At 39.0% G+C, this 20,959-nt stretch overlaps 1 protein-coding gene across 2 annotated transcripts; it reads right to left on the bottom strand.

Moving 5' to 3' along the window:
• Positions 1-1,929: 1,929 nt before the first annotated feature.
• On the bottom strand, positions 1,930-19,523 carry PLK4 (polo like kinase 4). Of its 2 annotated transcripts, none has more exons than XM_061360279.1 (16): positions 19,328-19,523; positions 18,438-18,533; positions 17,600-17,695; positions 17,008-17,122; positions 14,262-15,291; positions 12,169-12,269; positions 10,333-10,709; positions 9,485-9,589; positions 8,994-9,096; positions 8,040-8,189; positions 7,011-7,141; positions 6,177-6,268; positions 5,682-5,823; positions 3,845-3,985; positions 3,301-3,407; positions 1,930-2,570 (listed from the first exon to the last, which is right to left on the bottom strand). In XM_061360279.1, the coding sequence occupies exons 1-16, from the start codon at positions 19,355-19,357 to the stop codon at positions 2,471-2,473; spliced, it is 2,916 nt and encodes a 971-aa protein (XP_061216263.1). In that variant the 5' UTR covers positions 19,358-19,523; the 3' UTR covers positions 1,930-2,470. The 2 variants fall into 2 exon arrangements, with proteins under 2 accessions (XP_061216263.1, XP_061216271.1); XM_061360287.1 differs by having other exon boundaries at positions 5,685-5,823.
• Between the last annotated feature and the right edge of the window lie 1,436 nt (positions 19,524-20,959).

The following is a 20,959-nucleotide window of genomic DNA, read 5'->3' as shown; positions in this document are numbered from 1 at the left end:
CTACAGTAAACTGTATGTGCAGTTTTTCTTCTGCTGTTTTGCTGAATGCCTTTTTGTAGCAAGAAATGTAACCTGCACAGAGTTGAAATAATGCGCAGCCTTTCCTAACTACAAGAAGGAAATACTAAGCATGATAGTTTACACTTCCATTGCCATTTGAGAGAATGAATGCACTGTGCTGAGCAACCACGTCATATTAATTACAGAGGACACTGGCTCTCCAGGTGCTGTTACGTGTAGATTTTTTTTCTGATAATACAGTATGAGAAACATGAATTTACAATGGTTGAATTATTCAGTGTTTATTTTAAAAAGTGAGATTATTCTCTTTCATAATGAGGCCTAAGCTTATCTGTATGGGTTTGTTTTATCTATTTCAATACTACTGGGTAAAAATAAATCTGTAATAACTGCAGTTTACTGTGTCTAATACTTGATGGTTACTGAATTTAATAAATGTAATTAATATTCCTATGTCATCAATTGTTCAAACACTAAACTGAAAAAGGTTATTTTTTTTCAATACTGACAGAAGGGAATCAACAAGTTTTATTCTCTCTGGAGTTTTCCTGCTGCAGAATCACAAAATGCTGTGAGAAAAGACTTTGCTTTTATAAGCATTTCTTTTATATGCCAATTCATAAGAAATGGTACAAGAAATACTGTGTTTTAGTGGTGGAAACAAGCTGCCAAATGAACTGCTTGGTTTCAGCAACCAAAAGTTCCTTCAGCCATGAGAAACTGGTGAGAAATGCAGTTCTCAAAATGGCTAATACAAGATTGCATATTCTACAGCGCAGTTTGTGCTGAGTGTTTGTACTAACTGTTTATGTCATAGGAGGTTTACTGCTGTTGTTCTTCAGGCTAGCTAACTTCGAACTTAAAGAGAATATGTTTGGGTACTTGGAGAGGGATTGTTTCACCTGTAACTTATTTAAAGGGTTAAGGATAAAACTAGATTCAAGCCTCTTCACTGCAGTGAGTATCTGTAGAATACACAATATCCCCCTCCCCCCCCCCCAAAAAAAAGGTAGACAAGGCCCATTAGTATGTTTACATGAATAAAATAAGAAAGCAAAACTTTAAATTCTTTGGCCATGAGTAGTCTGTATTTTCCTAGGCCAGCTGTGGTTTAAGCTGTGGCTTGGTTGTAGTGGATTATCACTCTGTTTCTTACAAGCTTACTGACTTTTTTTTTAAGCCTTTATGCCTTTCTGCTGCCTGTGGCTTAGGCATTCTTCAACTCTTTGTACCTTCAGCTTGCACAAAAAACTAGATTGTGTCTGAAGTAAAAATAATCAGTGTGGCTGATAATGCAAGCTTCTCACATTCAGTGCTGACCCACATCTTCGCAAAGTTGACTTCCTACTTCAAAACTCAGTTGATTTAAGAGTAACTTACCAAAAACATTTCTTCTAAAAAGCCGCATTTATGTGCATGTACAATATTTGTATCTACAGGTACATGCAAAAAACCTTAAAGTCTGCATAAGAGCTACACACAGCACTTGCTTTATCAAAGACTTGTAATAAAGTCCAGCAAAATATTTAAAAAGCGCTACTGTTAATGCTAATAATGTCTAAGACAAGGTAAAAGTATCTAAAGTTAATAAAATTTCTATAAAGTAACAAACTGAATTAATTACTAAATTATATGTAGTTTGTTTTCCTATCAAATGTGCTTCTGGTTTTAATCATATAGGCCAGAGGTAAAGATATTAAATACACAAACCCTAGTGCATTTTGTCAGTTCAGCAAGTTAGAATTAACATCATTCAACAGTTTTATACCATTTCTTCCCAAGCTTCAAGCAGTCTTAAACTCCAGCCACATACTGCTCTAAGACACCAGAGCAGCTCCTGTTATAAATGTAGCTTAATACCTAGAGGAAAGGGCTTTCACTAAACCACACACAAACATGAAACAGATCTGGACAATTGCCATTGCATTTATTTTTTTTTTTTTATATAAAATGCTTGTGCAGGGAAGTTAAAGCTGCTGCTACAAAAAGGTCTAAAAACAGTTATAAAACATATACATATTTACATATATTACTTGCAAGACGTAAAAAATAAGTTATTTACAAATACAAACACTTCAACAGCACAGATGCATTTTCCTTGATTGCTGGCACTCAGTAAGCAGTGGGGAAGAAAAAAAAAAATCCAAAACCAAATCCAACAGATTCAGATTATTTCCAAGAAGTTGATGCTGTCTAGAATTAAGCTGCTCAAAGTTTTGCTTGAGCAGGTTTATCCATCATTTTGAGGGAAAAAAAGTCTGCATAAAACTTCACAAGCAATTGGCTACACATTAACAGAGCAACTCTGCCCTTCCTATTTTTTCTTTTTCCTTTTTTTACCAGCTTTTGGAAGAATTTCTGTGTAAGCTGAGTAAGAATAGTCACATCACTTGAAAGTCAGTGAGTGAGTTTATTAAGCTCTTTTGTCCAGACACCTGCATTGCTTTAATCAGTGGGGACCAGCTGGATTGGTAAACATCACAAGAATAGAAGACAGACAGTGCAGCTTCTCTTTGATGTATTCTGGCAACTTATCATTTTCTCCATACCTATAATGGGAAATAAAGCACAGAAAAAAATTAGATGCTTGAAATAATTTCTATCTGGACAGTTTATTTTGAAACTTGCCTATAAAAAGGCAAGCCACTAAATCAAGGAGATTTTAAGCATATCAAGACACATTAACCGGAGCTTGAAGGCATAATTCTAGGCTCCCTTTCCCTATGTGTATTCTGAAAGGTGTTTCAGATCAAGAAAATATCTAAACAATGTTTAAGCTGCACTAGTATCTGAACAGACTGTATCCTACTGTCTCAAGCTTTGTACAGAGGAAACATGTTACTCAGTGGCTGTATTCGTATGGGAAGTGCCCACTGTCCAGAGTGCTCAGGTAAAGCTTAGCCTGACTGACACATCAGTGTCAACATCTTATCTCCCTAATCTGGCAGTGTCTTAACACCAGCAAATACTAAAACCTCGCTTTTCTCCCTCTCCTGCCCTTAAATACTGTACATGAATAGTGGCTATACTCTGGAGACCAAGTAGATGCATTTGCAGCTGGGTTTTATTTTGTTTTCATTTATTTATCCAGATCTCAGTCAAAACTGTATTTTTTTCTCTTTATTGAGCTTATATAAGCTAATCAACTGAGAAGTGATTGAAAAGCTAAGTTCTAATGTTTCCAAACCAAAATGAATAGCAGCTATGAAGTTGAAGTATACCTTATGTCTAACCACCTTGCACTGACAGCAACTATTTTTATAGCTCTAATAGACTCACCTCGTTGTCTGGCCATCTGGAGATGTGTAAGTGATGGAAGAAACACCTGCTTGGGCTACTAGTTGGGATCCATCATTAAACTGAACCCATACTGCTCCACTGGTCAGCTAATAAGAGAAATTGCATTGTGATTTGAGGGCATCAAAGGCTACGTACCTAGAATATCTCTAATAATTGAAGTGACTTAAAGTTTTGTGGTTAGTCTTTTAAAGATCACATGTATACTACTTTGGAGTATGCAGTCTCACACAGTCTCAAGAATCAGACTTCCTGAAATAAGCAATAACCACCACAGAAAAACTGTAATAACTGAAATACTTCAGTATTATTTTGATTTCTTCTACTTACCTAGTTCAGCATGGTATTTATCCAAGATATGTATTAGGAACGATTCTGCCACATACTCATTTTCAGATTTAAAGTGTACCAGAGCACATATGAATGTATCCCTCCCCGATCAAGTTTAAAGTTACTGACTTTAAAATATGTATCTCAAGTTTAACAGGAAAAGAACAGATTCCCCTCCTTTATCAGTATTCCTCACCTGAGAAGCCCAACCAACATTTTTCACAAAGACAGATTTTAAAAGTTGGGCTGTATTTGGGCTGCATTCTGTTTGATGAACAGAGGAGTATGTAGTTTCCACAGTATTGGTCAGGAATGTAGGCTTTTCAAATGACACCACCTAAAACCCAGAAATACTTAGTATTAGCAGCCTTGGTATCAATCAACTGATTACAAACGAAGTAAAGTGGTCAACTACCACCTGTTTTAATCTTTCTATATATACAGACAGATTTAGCCTATATGCTTCACTTACCAGCATTACATTATGAAAACACCACAGGGCTTCATAAGAGTCAGTATTACAACAGATCTTCCTACCACTTCCCTGTACTCAAAGGAATCACCCTCCCTAAGCAGACGTTTTCTACTTACACCTCATTTTTTCCCTTATTTGACTATCACAAAACACTGTCCATCTGCAGCAAGTGTTCAGCACATAACAGCCCAATAGCACAGTAGCTCTCATTCAGGTGACCACAATATTCTACAGACATACAGACATTGCTATTAATTGGAAACTAGAGTATGAAACATAAATACAAGAGTTTTACAGCACATGCAAAGGCTATTCTAGGTTTACAGAGACAATAGTGATGTATTAAGAATAACGGAGGACTTCAAGACACCACCACCACCACTAATGCCTAGGAGGAACACATCTGCTTCCTTAGAAGTTCTACTACTACAGTACCTCCTCCCATAGTCAGAGAGAAGACAGATGAGGTGGTGTGCTTATTAGTATTTAAGAGTCAGGGTTCAGTGACAAGATGCAAGTCAGGGGATGCCTCTGAGATAGGAGAGCTTGGTCAGGAAAGAGTTCAGGATCCAGATAATTACAGGAACCTGAAAGAAACAACAAGCTGTACCTCAGGATACACAGACCTAGTTCAAGTATCAAGAATATGACAGAGTCAAGAGTAACATGAAAGGCAACCAGTCATTGTGATATTTTGCTTAGAAATAGGTATTTTAGAAGAGAAAGCAAACAGTGGAAGTCTTACAAAGACTTAAGCGTTTGCTGTATGACAAACAAAGAACGAGTTTGAATGCTGAACCCTTGAACTAGAACTCTGGTAATGGGTAACCTTAAGTCAGCGTAAGAATCAATACTAGTACTGAAACCTGCAGGAATTTTAGTTGCCTGCTTCATTTCAGCCAAGCAAAAACCGACAGATTCTGCACTGAGGACATGTGCTACACAATCAAAAGAACAGAAATGCATAGCCACATAAATTCAGCAAAGGTAAGATGATACAAACTGAGCGTGCCAAGAGCCCAATATAATTCAGTCCAGCCAGGGAAGTTGTACAGGGCTGTGATGCAGCAACTGAATCTTGGTGGGTCTTTTAAACCAGCTAAATGAAATGACACACAAAGCCTTGTTGACTACACATATAAATGTATTTCACTTACATGTTTTTTATATACACTAACACTAGATTATTTCAGAACAGCTTCCTCAAGCGCTAATATCCCTTGTGACTACCATGTGATATACAGGCCTGAGGGCACATTGGTGCTGTCCAAAATAAACTGAAGATGCACCATGTAACATTGAACAAATTTTCAAACTGTGTTCCCATGAAGAATTTGTAGTAAAGTTTTGGAAGATTTTGATTTTTTCAGATGACCTTGAATCTAGCTATCAAAAGTTAGCTGAAATCAAAGTTAACTTTTCTAGTCAATATGCTCACAAATGGCTAATGAAAGCTTACAACCCATGCAAACATAATTCCATTAGTTCAAATAAACTAACAATATTTGAATTCCTACTGGAGAGTAGTGTCCACTACTGTATATTCTTGTGTACTTACAGAAGGAGTACAGTTTGGAGATTGAACTGGGGTAGATCCAGCAGCTGTATTTCCGTCCAGTGCCACAGGTTCTTTTACAGAGTTGATATTGTCCAGCAGTGGAGGTGCTACAGCCTGTGGCGATTCAGTATTGCCAGGTTTTCTGAAAAATAATGAGAAAAATTGGGAAAGGGTCTGTACAAAAGGGACTAAAACAGGTGAGGAGATGTAGCTTTTCCTTCGGTTTACCACGGGCTGTAGAAAGCACTTGACAGCACTGGTCTGCACAATTCTTTTTACACATGCTAATTCTTGCCCTGTTTTAGCTACAAGTGTATGTTGTCCTAGTATCAAAGGAGGCTTTGCGGGTCCAATATAAGGTGTTCATACAGGCTTTCAAGTTAATATTTATCTTGCTAGTGGCTATAAGCCTCTGTTAAGCAACTCTGGCTTCTGTAAACATTAGGCTGCTTAGTAGAAAATATGCATTTGAATATTCCAAATGAAAGATACTACCTTCCAACAATTATTGGAAAAAACGGAACACTTGCACTCCTTTTTTCTTCTTCCAAAACAGCAGATTCCAGGGCAAGGCATATACGATGTCCCTGGAATTAGAAGGGGCTTGTTAAAGATTTTAACTGAGAACAGAGTAACTATTTCATACATGCTTAGTAAAGGCAGGTGAGCCTACAAAAGGAAACATTGTTTTTTTTCAACACTACTGAATAGCTGCACTCATGTATGATGGAGGCAACTCAAGAAGCTATACTACAGCAAGACTTCTTCATAACTTCAGCATATCTGTAATTATGCTCTTAATAATCACATGTCCGCCCCTTTTAGCAAGACTAGATGACCCCCGAATGCTAGTCCAGGAAGTAACAGAACATCAGGAGGACCGAACAGAAAATTTGTACTATATTTTTACTGTTTCCTAAGTTCATCAACATAAAAATTACTCTGGTGACTTCTAATTGGGCACCATAAAACAAGAGCTGGAAAGCACAGCAGGAAGGCTAGACAGACACTTGGCAGGTTTTTGTGTTTGGTTTTTTTGGCTTTTTTTGGAGGGGATTGTTTTTAATCTTGTATAAGGCAGCTTCATCTGTTCTGCTCAATCATTTCACCAGACAGACAAATCTGCTTTACACAGTAGTAAGACTCTCCTCTAAGTCTTCGTAACGAGGCATTGTTACTGTTACCACATAGATATTTGCTCTTTGTCATCCCTGCTTATTAGTATAATGAAAACTATGAAAAGCAACATCAGACGCACATTTGTGAAAGAGAAACTGAATTCTCAGAAAGTTGGTTTGTACTGGAAAAGGCCTATATGAAACAATTTACCTCATTTGCATGATCCATATAAACTTGTATTTCCTTCTTCAAACCTGCTTCGCTTTCTCCTTTCAAAGTGAAGGATTTCCCCGATTTTTCAATCACACGAGTTACACCAGCTGTCTTATGTATCTTTGCTCCTGTGAAAAACAACAGGTAAAAGCTTAGACTGTGAATTTATAAGATACCAGTATCTATAAAGTACATATTTTGGCCATTACATTCTACTCTACTAAAGTGTATCTCAGAGTTGCTTACTGCAAGAATAAAACCACTCCTTCATAAGCTTTATATCTAGCAGAAATAAATAGCCACTTAAATTGGGACTGGGATGTTAATGGAATGTCCTCTATGGCCAAAGATCACCACTTAAATGGGCAGAATAATGTATTTACTACATATTTTAAGAGCTACCCTTCTAAACGCTAATCTGAGACAAATCCAACATCTCTAATGGTTGGTTAGAGTAGGCTCTATCGTATTTTAATATGGTTTTAAAAGAGATACCCATTCTTTCAACAGCAGTTCTACATTGAATCACAGAGCTGGGTTTTTTTGTCATAAATCCTGTTGGGGTTTATCTAAGCATGTGGCAAAGGAAACTAGTTGATAGCAGTCTACAGTGAGAAAACAACTGCCAGTGCAGTCAAGTTTATAAAGGGCAGAGTTGGAAAAGGCAGCCAACTGCTTTCTCCAGCGAGTGTTCTTTGTAACACTATACCTCATTAACATTGAAAGCTTAGGAGTAGGGACCCATCTTTCACTAACCAGGTTATCTACCAAATGAAGATGCAAAGAGCTCATTGATAAAACCAAGGTGTAATTTCAGTAACACTTTTGCAACACTTATTCCCGGAAGAAGATACCAGTGAGGAACTAAGGAATAATAAAAGTCATCTGCAGATGCTAGAATGAAAGCAGAGTGGCAAAACAGAGTCTTCTTCAACCCAAATTATTTTTTTAGTGTTCAGGAATATTTTAGTGCAGCTTTAATAACATGCTATAACTATCTGCATAATTACAAAAATGAATACATACCATCATAAAAACAAACTTCAACATCTGCAGTGGGTGAATTTTCCATCAACATGCACTTGGCATATCTTGTGTAGAATGTAACTTTGGGGGTTTTTGTTCTTACCAACTGCACAAACTTGGCTGCATACTGGTATTTTTTCCAGTACTTTTCTAAAAAAGGAAAAATTTTTAAACTTTTATCAAAAAGTCAGACTTTTCCCTGTGCACCAGCTTGAAAAGTAGCAATTGAAAATATGCATTACTCACAACATTTGCCTATCTAGTATTTAAGTACTTTATAGAAGTACGTTCAAAGAAACAGGCTTATTTTCACCAACTTTTAGAAAAGTATGCATATTAAATAGCTTCGTATGAATAGCTTTAATTAACATAGTTCAGAACCTAAATAACAGTATAGTGCTGCACATACCATTCAACTAGATATTGTAGTCCAGTTGGCTTCCTAGCTATAGGTAAAACCCAGCTTTGATCTCTAGTTAGTAGAGAAATCTGCTCGCCTCAAGAACTTAATATTGTCAGCTTATATTTGTTCTTCATCTGTCTACATTAAACACTCTGTCAATGCTTTCAAATATATGTCCTTCCTTTTCCTCCGCCAAGTTATGGATATTAAGAAGCACAATGTAAAATTGCTGATTTTAAAATGACTTGGTAATATTTCTTCCACTCTTATTTAAGCAGCTTCCAATATCAATAAGATGAGGAAAGATTTAATTTTAGTATACTACATTGTAGAGGGGTGCCTCCTTTTAACTTCCACACAAAATAAATTAAAATCCTTCCTTGTCAAGTTTCAAAATGCAATTCCCAGTTAAACTGTAGCTTGACCCTTATTCTGAAAGTTTTACCTTCACAATTATCTGAAAAGTAGTGGCTAAAAGCTAAAAAGTCTCAAACAAGATTTGCTTAAACATTGCATTCATCATCATATTTTTTAAATAAATTTCAGGTTACCTGGCAAGTTGTCAAAATTATACATAGAGATGCCTTCAGGAGGAGCAGGAGGTCTGTCATCGAGAAGGAAGCCTCTTCCTTCATTTGGATGATAAACTGCAACCTACAAAAAGGGGGAAAAAAGTGTTTACAGTTGCAACTTACAACAGCACTCCCTACTGTTAACAGCTAAGGAATCAAGTCCTAGTTTAATTAATTACTGTAATTTACCATGACTGCTCTATTTCTCTACGTAATTATGTAACAGCAGCTGTTTCTCAACAATACTTCACCTATTGCAAAAGTCAAGTCCAATTCTGCTTGTTAGGAATTGCTTGATATGTGCATTTGCGTGGCTGTACTACGGGGGGGGGAAGGAGCTTTCAGCTGTACATATGTGAACACTGCATCTCCAAGCAAATAATCACTTAAACAAAAATTAAAAAAACTCTGAAAGAATAGAATACTCCAAAGCCTTTATACAACACTGACGAAATTGAAAGCACACTCACTAGGTTTCCATCACAAGATATTCTGAGAACTTCTTTCACAAATTCTTGCGAATGGTGTTCTTTTAGAAACTCCATACACACTTCCCCAGTATCTAGAATGCTCACCTAAAATATATTAAATATACAGGTTAAACAACACGACTGTTACTTTTGCTGTTAAGTGTGATTTAGAACAGAGCACTTCAGCATGACTGAAGGTTATAAGCCTGGTCAGTGGGGGTGGGGCTTCCTGAATGACAAATCAAACACAGACAGGTCAGATCTATTGTTCTTCTTTAAAAGAATAATTGGGAGGGGGGGGAGGGAAAAATGACAGGATTAAGTGATACTATAAGAGATGGAACAAAAGGCAAAAGGGAATGAACTAACCCAAAAAATTATGCAATCAGTAAGGATTAAAAGAATTGTTTTCCTTTCCTACCCAATGGCAAAAAGCAGCACTATAGGAAAGATTTACATTTTCATTTGAGAGAAAGACCGTTTTAATTTCAAATCTGGTTATTCATCTGATCTGTAAAAGTGTTTGACGTAGTTAAAATCTTAAATGCAGCTGTACAGCTAAGCAGTAAAGTTCTAGAACTGTAGGAAGCATATATGCACTTAGTGTTTGTTATGTCTACTTTACAGTTTCTTTGCTTGCAAGCTAAAAGCAATGCCATGTCATTGCAGGAACTGACCACAAATATTCCACATGTGAAAACTAAATTGCATCTTACTAATCTATAATGTATTTTAAAATTACATTAAGTTTTCTGAGAAAAATTATTTTAATTTACCAAGTGATTTTAAGAGATAGTCACATCGTATTTAATAGTGAAGTTGTTTCCCATTTAAGAACTGATACATACCACTGCATTTTTTGTTTTCTGCCTGATGGGTTTAAGCCTATGAGCATTGAGAGGTGACACTATACTTCGCAGTGTAGGTTTCTGATGTGCTGGTGGTTCTTTGCCCCATGTTTCGTCTTCTTCTGAAGCTGACCAAAGGACACACGTAGAAGACGATGGCTGGATTTTCTCAGATTTACAGAGAACTCCAGGGTTATATTTCTTTGGGTTTCTCTGGTTTAAAGAATGTGGACAGTCACCAGATGCATCATGATTCTTTATATCTTTTAAGGTGTTCCATGCATTTCTTGATGCATCTTGCTGCACATCCAGATGATACCGAAAACCTCCATGTGCATTACTATTTCCCATTAGGTCTGCAGGCGGTCTCAGTGGAACTGAAAGCATCATAAAGTGCATTGTAGATTGAAAGAGTCACAGTCAGAAGAAAAAAAATGCTATTGTGTTTTTAAAGACTTTTCAAAGCATCATCTTAGAAGGCTCAAGTGGAGAATGGGATTTCTTTAGTGCTTAGTCCATATCATTATGCTATGACTTTAGTATGGTTCAATACCAGTGCTAACAAAGTTCCAGTGCTACTTAAAATAATCTGCTACTAGATTTCAGTTAAGAGTGCCTTCAGTCTTAACATAAATCCACTCATTTTGCAAAACCATTTATAAACAACATACTGAATTCAAATAGATACTTAAAAAAGAATTAGTTTACACAAATGTTTAATCTGTTGAAACAGTTTACTTGGCACTCAGATAACCACTAGTACCATTAAGTTCCAGCTTATCTAACGAGTGTGTTAGCATCAGAGATTTTAGCAATCAAGTTGTTAAATGAATGCTCCAAATCCCTTGTTTTATTTCCAGTCACTTGTTAAAAGACAAAACCCTGTTTTTATATTTAAACTTCCTACAATTGCTTTCCTAGTTTTGATATTTAAGCCCTTCATCAACTTTCTCCTCACTCCTCCTGCCATGTGGCAGGGCAGTTGAGAAGGGACCAAAAAACCCAAATAGGATTATTCAGACCATATGTCATATTATTCCAATTCCCTCTAGACAGAAGGGAAGGAGTCCAGTAATATTAAAACAAAAACGTTCAGAATGGATCTGTGATTTAGTTTTATGATTAAATTACATTATTTGTAAATGATGTAACATGATGCATAACAAAGAACACCTTCCCTTCTGTGTCTTTTGTTTTTTCCTCCACCTCTCCTTCTGCAGCCTCATTATCTTTGTCATTCACTGAGGTCTCCCATTTTCTTTTAAGGCATATTTGTACAACTAAATTAACAGTGCTTTTGAGTCACCTGACAATCTTTTGTCATGTATTTACTTACACGCTTCAGGTCACAACTGACTAATCATGGCAAGTTCCAGAATTTGTTAAAGATTTTTTTTTCCCCTCTTCCCCCCAATCCCTCCTTTTTCTAAAATACTAAAAGAGAATGACCTTACTTTAAGAAGCTAAATATACAAATTCAGTGTACAATATCTTCACTTTTATGAAGGCAGCTACATACAATTCTTTATACCAAGACAACAGCTTAAGAGGAATACACAACTACAAAACCTTCCAACTTCCTGTCTCAGGAAACACATTTGTGACAGCTTAGACAAAAAGGGAAAACAAAGCAATGCTTTCAATGGGATATTTCTTGCTTAGTCATGATTCTACAGATTAGTGATCCTGGAAATCATTATGCTTCTTTCAACATCTGTGTCAATTTTTTTGTTCAGTGACAAGTCAGTTTAGGGTCTCCTGTGCTTTTCATTTGGGAAATTTCCAACAATATACACATTTTGACTGCAAAAAACCCACAATTGATTAGTAACACACCATTTGTTTGCATGCTTCCAAGCCACTGCTGCATTGTTTCAGTATGGGACTTCTGCTCTAACAAACCAACCTGGGGCTTCATTGGGCAGAGATAATTTGAGCTGCAAAATAAAAGTTACACATGTAATCAAGATTACAAAGACACTTGCACAACAAAAGCTAGTGTTACAGCTGCAGAAACCACAACACTCTAAGAATATTTAAGAAACATAGGTGGCATTCTGCAGCTCTAGACAGCAAAGGACATACTATTTTTTCATGGGAAGAGTTCACTGGGTAAAGCATTAAAAAAAACCAACCACACAAAAAAAACAAAGGACTGCTTTCAAATGGAATTAAAGTTATTACTAATTTTTAGCACAAATTTAAGCCTGCTAGCACTAACTAGTAGACTCTTAGAATTGACATATATGAACAGAGCAAGCCATTGATAGTGCTGCCAGCCATGGCTGTTCCTGCATCTAGTTGTTAATTCACAGCCTAGACAAAGGGATGATGCCCTGTGGATCTCATTCAGCATTAACAAATATGCAGCTGAAATACACAGGCAACCTTATCACCTAAAATAATTTGAGTTTATGTAAAATATAATAAGCCCCCAAAATTGCAAAGGGCTTTTTTTTTTTTTTTTTTTACCAGCTTTTTATACCATGACACATAAATAGTGACAGATAATCTCAAACTGTAATCCACATATTGAGGAATAAAAAATACACACAAAACCACTTACTGCAGACCACTGACCTCTTGTAAATTCACACTAAACTCCTGTGAGTTTTTCTATCCCCATAGTCTGTCCTTGTCCTTTCTTCTTGCAATGACCATTACTTCAGTAAGGACTCAGTTCTTTCCCAGCCCCTCCCACACATAAGTATATAATTTACATCTTAAAACCTTCCATTTAAGATTGTCATTCAAGTCAACTACAGACACAAGAGGCTTTCATATAATCAATCATATAAAACAGTAGTTACCATTTAGTTAATCCCCATACTTAATATTCTGTCACATTTACATTCAGCAGGCCTCTATTAAGAGTCAGGAGAATACAAGTGAGCACTATGTTAACATTTGCTTAAATCATTTCTTGATTCATCAAACATTTCTCAATTGAGCTTGCTGAACAAAGCTTTATGTCAAACACGAATAGTCAAGAAAAACCTCTTGTTCCATTTACTTTTTCTACAAGTGCTCATCTGCCTTTCCCCTGAACTGATTTGCAAAAAGAAAGACACATGAAACCATCAAATGAAGTTACCACTTCTTAAAGTGAAGAGAAATGCAAGAACTAAGATATGCAATAGTCCGTGCATTGAAAAACCAGAAAGCATTGTCTGTTGATGGGAAAAAAACAAAACAAGCATCAACTAAGTTATAAAAAAGGGCTCTTGTTGCCCTTAAGGCAAAGATGAGGCCTCCAACAACACAAGAAGCATTATTTGCAGGTATGACACCTGAATTGGTTTGTATCAGCTGGGCAAGTCCATCAATGTACAGCAAGCAGTCAGGTGTTTACACAGAAAATACAACTGAAGACACAACCAAGAGTCAGATGGCAAAATAACACTCCAAGATAACTTTCTGGTACACCAGTTTTATAATCTGTCACTTAATCTTGCATTTAATTTGGGTTTGTCCTCTACCTTGTCTAATCATTACAGGAAAAAAAACAAAACCAGCTAACCAACCAAAAAAAGCAACCCCCAAAAGCAAACAGAGCAGAAAGAAAAACACCGGTAATGACACTCTAAATGCCTTCTACCCTAGTCTACGTCTCTTCTGTAAGGAAGAATTAACAAGGCTAATATAATTACTGTGGGAAAAGAAATACTCAACTTGCTGCACATTGAAATAATAATAGAGTATTACCTGGATAAATAAAAACAATGATTTAGCTAGCTGATGTGCTGCATCTATGAACTTTAAGATAGAGACAGTGCAGAGGTAAACCTGCAACAGCAACTATGCTCTCTCCTATGTAGTATACTTAATTATAAGCGTAAGGACTTTTGGCACTTACTACAGCTTACAGAAGAAAAATCATGCATTTAATAGGTAAGGCAGCTATAAGTTTAATAAAAACTGATTCTTACTGTGGTTTATCTTTTACAGGTGGAGATAGTTGTCCTTCAAAAGAACCAGAATTACTGGAAATCTTCTCCTGAAATATTTCTCCTATATCAGTATAGCTGTTTGCAGGTGAAAAGCATTCTGTATTTTCTCTTGTTCCTACTCTAGGCTTAGAAAGCAGTTCTAAAGAGTGACATCTCTCAACAATATTCGATATGCCTTGAGTCTGACTATGGGATGTGCCAGACCTATCTGAAGAATGGGCTCTTCGGAGGTAGCGAGAATGTGGTCTCTCTTCAAGTTGCACAGTTCTTCCCCTGCCAGTTATGCCAATTTCTTTTCCCTGAATTCCCCACTGATGAAAAGAACCACTTCCATCTACTGAAGAATTACCACTGGAATTCTTGGTTTTAGGAAAAAAAGTAATTTTATTTGGGAGTGGCTGTCCAACTAACAGCTTCTTCTTTTCCTTCAAGGAACCACTGGTGCTGATGCTGGAAGAGCCTGTGAAGGTTGTAGAGATGGTAGCATTTCCACTGTCCATGGAATCTTCCGAAGTTCCCAAATCTTTACTCCGTGCAGAGCTACACCTAGACATAAAGGGATGATCCAACACCGAGGAAAGACTCAAACGATCTGCTGGGTTTTTGCGAAGTAACCTATGTATAAGGTCTTGTGCTTCTCCTGATAGGAAGACTGGCATTTCATAATCTGCTAGTACTACTTTATTCAGAGTGTTCTTGACTGTGTCAGTGTCAAAAGGTGGCTTTCCAATAAGAAGAGTGTAAAACATACAGCCCAAAGACCACACATCAGATTCAAGTCCATGTGGACTCCTTGTGGCTATCTCTGGAGAAATGTAATTTGGAGTTCCACACATGGTGTAATGCTTTTCATGAGGCATTTTCAACTGAGTTGCTAGTCCAAAATCTGCAATCTTGACATTCATATTACTGGTGAGTAAGATATTAGAAAGGGTGAGGTCCCGGTGCAGTATTCCATGAGAATGAAGATACAGCATACCCGTGATAATTTGATGCAAGAAGTGTCGGGCTGTCAAAACACAAAGGCAGATGTTTTAGTCATGTAAGTGAAATCAAAGCAGTGAAAGTAACTTTCTGAAGTTTGCTATTGGTCTTGCTTATAAGGATGTTCAAGCATCATGCTAACGAGACTAGAATTTGGTTTTTGCTTTAAGCAACATAGCATGACTAAGTTCATTAAAACATGTTCTTTAATGCAGTAATCATATTTGTTTCATTGCTAACAGAATAATGTAAACAGGACTGGAAATATTTTCAGTTGGCCTACACTTTTTAAAATTAGGTTCTTAAAAACTAAAAAAGTTAAGTAGTTCCTCATTTTCAGAAACAGAAAATACAAAAGCAAGCACCTTCACTATGTGCAAAAATATTAAAAAATATAGAAGACAATTTGGATGATATTTGTTTTATCATTAGCAAACTGGCAAGGCTTATAGTATTAAAACTTCGAAAGTTCTAAATTCACAATATTGGGACAGCCTTTACATTCAATAATATTAGAAAATCAGGGAATATTCAAGAGTTACAGCTTACAGCAAGAATAGCAAAACCTCATCCAGGCTAAAAGAGTATAATGTATTTATGATGTAGCAGTTACAGCAATTTTAAGAATCATTCTTTCTAGAGAAAACCATTTACAACCCTCTTTCTTCTCTTAGCAGTGGGCAAAGACAGGTGCCTAACAAAATGTCAGTAGAAACCTCTCTTCAAAAGAAGAGGCTTTATGGCAAGTCTGGAAGCAGCAGGGGCAATAACCACAGAGTCAAGATCAGCTGTAACCACAACAGCTTGTTTGGCTGTACCCTTAAACACTATACACTGCAGCTTGCTTTGCTGGGGTTTTCCCTGTTCATCTTAACTATTGTGGTTAAGCTTTCAGTAGTCTTGTGTTCTAACTGAAATCCTTTGTCAACTGTAAGAAAATGAAACATGAGTAAATTCATAAGTGAAATGATTTTTTTTTTGCAAGACTTTATTCCCAAAACACTATTTAAAAGAATAACATAGCCAAATAAATTTTTAGCGTTACTCTGACAGCAAACTCTCAATGAAAGACAGATACTTCACTGCTTTCCATAAGAAACTTACATAAAACCATAGCAGAATTTCTCCTCAGCTACTAGGCCTTTAAAAATTCTAGATGGAGTGTCAAATTGGATATTTCCCTCCTAACTTAGCCATTCACAACGCAGTTAAGTGCATTACCTTCCATTTCCACACGCAGCTTGAACACACTAAATACTTCCAATACCACATAAGGCAAACTACAATCTGGAAGGTTTTCTAACTGGTGACATGCAACACAATAATGTTGAGGTGAAGAGGTACCGCTCAAAGGGAGCAGATCTGTGGATGTGAAGTTGCCAGTATTTCCCTGTGGAACTTCCCTATCTTGACCGACGCTTCAACTTAATTGAATGTACTAAAGCAAGCTCTACCTTCCACATACTTCTACCTTCTAAAATCACTGTTTTTTTTAAATCCCAAATAGCCCAAGCTACTGTAAAATGGCACAAACAAAACCAAAAGAAGACATTCAAGTGAATATATGTGTTAATAGCACTTAATCTCTAGATTATCACATATCACAAAATTTTAAGATATAGAAGGTTCAGTGATAGCAGTTTTAAATATTCCTTAACTACAATTAAATACTGAGTAAGCCAAAAGGTTAATGCAATGAGAGCTACATAGAAGAAGAAGAAAAAAAAATAAAAAATTTTACCTTCGTCTTCTGAAAAGGGTTTCTTTCTGTTCTTTATGTATCTGCTCATTTCACCATTGTGACACATCTCAAGTATCAAGTACACGTAGTTGCTATCTTCAAAATAGTTATAAAGCTAGAACATAGTCATAGAGTAGTTAGACTTGGAAAGGATCTTAGGATCATCTAGTTCTAACCCCCCTGCCATGGGCATGGACACCTCACACTAAATCATGTCACCCAAGGCTCTGTCCAGCCTGGCCTTCAACACCGCCAGGGATGGAGCATTCACAACTTCCCTGGGCAACCCATTCCAGTGCCTCACCACCCTTACAGTAAAGAACTTCCTCCTTATATCCAATCTAAATTTCCCTTAAGTTTTAACCCGTTACCCCTTGTCCTGTCACTACAGTCCCTGACAAAGAGTCCCTCCCCAGTATCCTTATAGGCCCCCTTCAGATACTGGAAGGCTGCTATGAGGTCTCCAACACAGCCTTTTCTTCTCCAGGCTGAACAGCACCAACTTAATAAAACAGTGAAACACCTAAATGTACTTTTTTGCCTATCTAGCGAGTCACATACACTATCCTTTCTACAAAAGCATGATTCTTACCTCAAGTATAGATGGATGCTTTAGCTGACAATGTATTTTCACCTCATTCTGAACCCTCTGTACCATTCCAACTTTGTGCATGGCTTTTTTATCTATCTGCAAATGGATGACAATATTTTTAAAGCACTGCAACACTGATACAGAAACATCAGTTTCAAGCAAACTTGACATTTTTCATGTTCAAGGCACATTTGCCTGAAAACTTCTAAATGTAAACAAATTTTCACATAGTTTAACCTCATATACGCTTTTCGTAAACAAGTACCATAAATGGAGAAAACACAACTTTCTGAAAATAAACAAGTGTTAGCATTTTCAATACTAATTAAGAACTTTCATGAAATACTTATACAGAGAAACCTGATTCTGATTTTGCCAGGCAGATATGATAAATATAATTAATAGTAAAAGGTGGTTAAACTTAAGTATTATAGATTGTAAGTAAATCTGGCAAAACACCTGCGGTGTACAAGCTCCCTTCTCAAAGTCTGTCCTAGCAATAAGGGAAAATTTTCAAGGCATTTTTTCCAGGACTTCTTCAGGCACATAGCTTCTGAATGAAGTTTTTGTGGTCATGAATTTCTTAATAAGAACTTATAGGGCTGGCTGGCCAACCAAGGTTGAATATTTGAGCTTAAGTTCTTTTAATAGCACTGTAAGCATTTATGTTAATTATCAATACAATCTATTTGGTTGTACTGCATCTTTCAGGATAAAATCCTAAACTAAATATCAGTTACATACAAACAAGCAACCCAGGCATGAATGGCCAATCATGTAACCTCGACCTTGTTCAGTCTCTTGGAAAACAAGAGACTCCCTTGGCTAGCTGCCTTACCATTTTGATTGCCACTTCCAGACCGGTTTTCAGGGATACTGCTCTGTAGACCCCTGCGAAGGAGCCCTTTCCCAGGAGGTTCCCCACCTTGAAATCCTGCAGCACAAACAAACCATGCCCGTCAGACCCAGCTTTGAAGCCTGCCTCCCCTCCCACGCAGAACTCCCTACAAAAACTGGGGAGAGCCCGCACCTCTGAAGCTGGGGCAGTCCCTCAGCCGCCCCAGGGCTACCTGGACGGAGCTCTCCGGGAAACGGCGGCGGGCCCCGGCGGGGCCGTGCTGCACCCCGCGCCGCATCCTCCACCCGGCACGGCGGCCAACCTGCACTGGCTCTGGCACTACGCACTACCTAGGGCGGCGCGGACAACTTCCCGCCGCATCTCCCGCCGGTCCCGGGGGCCGAGAAACACCCACCCGGGCTTCCCGCTGCTATAGCAGCGGCTGGGGAGCGACCTCCGCACTCCCCGTAAACACTGGCACAGAGAACACAAAGCACCAGGGCGGCCGAAATCCCCGCGCAAAACGCGCGCCAGCGAAGCTGCCGCTCTCCGAACGGGTGTCATCGCCCCGGGCACTCCGCCCAGGCCAAGCCCCCCAGCGGGGCGGGGGGAACACGGCTCCACAGCCCCAGGGCAGGGGGCGGGCTGGCTGATCCCCACGCCTGCTCGGCCAGCGGCCCAGCCTGGGAGGCACCTTTGTCCGCCCCATCACAGTTAGGGGACAGGCAGCGAGGGCGCAGGTGGACCAGGGAGAAGCCCCGCTCGACGTCTTACCACCCCCTCCCACAGACCAACCGACCGGGAGAAGATCGAGCCGCCCCCCGGCCTCTCGCCACCGCCAGCCCCGCGCTCCCGGCAAATGGCGGTGCGGGGAGGACTGCGTTCCGCACCTCGATTTTCTCGCCGATGCAGGTCGCCATGGCGCCGGCCGCTCTCCCTGGGTCCCTCTACCAGTTCTCAGGGCTCCGGCCGCGGCTACCCATTACGGCACCCTCGGCCGCTCGGCCCGGCCCAGGCCTGCTCGGTCCTGGGCCCCGCGGCCGCTATCTGCCCCCAGCGCCTCCATTTTGAAAAACCGCGCCGTTACCCCCCACCCCGCCCCACGTCGAGACTACGTCTGACGCAAACGCGTCACACGCTACCGCGCATGCGCATAGCGCTGCGTGCGCGTTTCATTGGCAGCCGTTAAGCTGCGTGCGCGGTTTGGGTTGTGCTTTGTGAGAGCACGGCGGCTCGTCGTTGTGGTGTGTCATTATATCCTGGGCGATTATTCTTCCTCAGAGTAGGGAGAGCCTTCGCGCTGCTGGTGAAATAAGGACACTGGGCTTCCCCGTGCTTACTTGAGCATCTTGGTGGAAGATCTGGGGCCTGGAGGGTTGTCTGAAGCCATCTAGCAGGGTCGGTTACTGGTGATGTAAATGAACATGGGCTCTCCTAATAATTAGTGCTGTCTGTGGGAATCTCCTTTGCAATCCACAGGAAAGTTTTGTTGCTCCTTGGTTGTTTTGAAATAGCTGGGCTAAATCCTGGCATTAGTTTCAGCAAAGGTTTAAGGGCTGCCCTTCAGCTCATTGCCTTACCTATAAAGCATCAAGAGAAGTTTTTCCATGTTGCCTCGTCTGATGCAGTGCTTAATAATGGAGGTGCAGGGTGTCTCGGGTGTATGCACTAGGAACAGCGATGGGCTTTGGTACAAGATGGTGTGGCCTGGGGTGGGTGTCTGTCCTCTCTGGGGTTCTTAGGGGCAGCAGCACAGGAAACCTGCTCAGAGCTAGCTGAGAGGAAGAGCTGGCCATTGGGGTTTGTCCCCAGGCCTCCTCTCCCACGTGGTCATTCCAATAAAGGAAGAGGATCAAGCTGAAGATTCAAATCCTCAATTCCTAATTATTATTTTTTTAAAGGTATGTTGCTGTATGTTTTTTCCCACCTCCAAATACCTGAAAAAGCTCATGTCAGTGAGGTTTTGTCAGCTGGTGCTGGTATTGCGTATAGCAGACTACTAGAGCGTATGTTGAACAACTGAAAAGCCCTGATTTAGTTCACTTTTCTGCTTGAGGAACCCCAAGAAGGGTCCTCTGATTCTGAGGCATTAATGCCAAACTAAGTAACATTCCAGAATAGTAACACAGTTTCAACATAAACACAGTGCAAGGCAGTAACGAATTTTATTTGCCAAGTGCCCTAGGGAGCATTGAGCCCAGAATGGTGATTCTTTGTGTCTAATCCCTACTTCTCAGATTCTTTCTATACTGTTTAATGTGAAATATAGAAGGTTTTTACTTCAAACTTAAGTATGAGTGTTAATTGAGGCAAAAAGGAAGCATTTTTTTTGCATTGAAACACTACTAAAGTGCTGTTATTGAAAGGGCTTTTAATAGAAGAAACAGTGCTGCTGGGAGTGGATTATGGTTTGCAGTCAGGTTGTATTTCTGTAATGGGGGCATAGTATTTTGACCTGCATATATTAAGGAGCATGGGACAGGGATGCTGGGGAGGGACTCTTCATTAGGGACTGTAGTGAT

This window comes from Neopsephotus bourkii, unplaced genomic scaffold (genome assembly GCF_033783945.1).
Source record: "Neopsephotus bourkii isolate Nb327-2 ecotype Australia unplaced genomic scaffold, CSIRO-AGI_Nbou_v1 NB_107, whole genome shotgun sequence".
In the NCBI taxonomy this organism is placed as follows: domain Eukaryota; kingdom Metazoa; phylum Chordata; class Aves; order Psittaciformes; family Psittacidae; genus Neopsephotus; species Neopsephotus bourkii.
Note: the sequence above shows the minus strand (reverse complement) of the source record. Positions and strands in the feature narration are given on the sequence as shown.

Excerpts from the sequence above, each read along its gene's own strand:
- PLK4 (XM_061360279.1), bottom strand. The coding sequence starts at position 19,357 with ATGGCGACCTGCATCGGCGAGAAAATCGAG. Across the intron at positions 15,292-17,007 it reads ACCCTTTTCAGAAGACGAAG|CCCGACACTTCTTGCATCAA; the intron begins GTAAAATTTTTT and ends GTGTTTTGACAG. Across the intron at positions 8,190-8,993 it reads TAATTTTGACAACTTGCCAG|AAAAGTACTGGAAAAAATAC; the intron begins GTAACCTGAAAT and ends TTCCTTTTTTAG.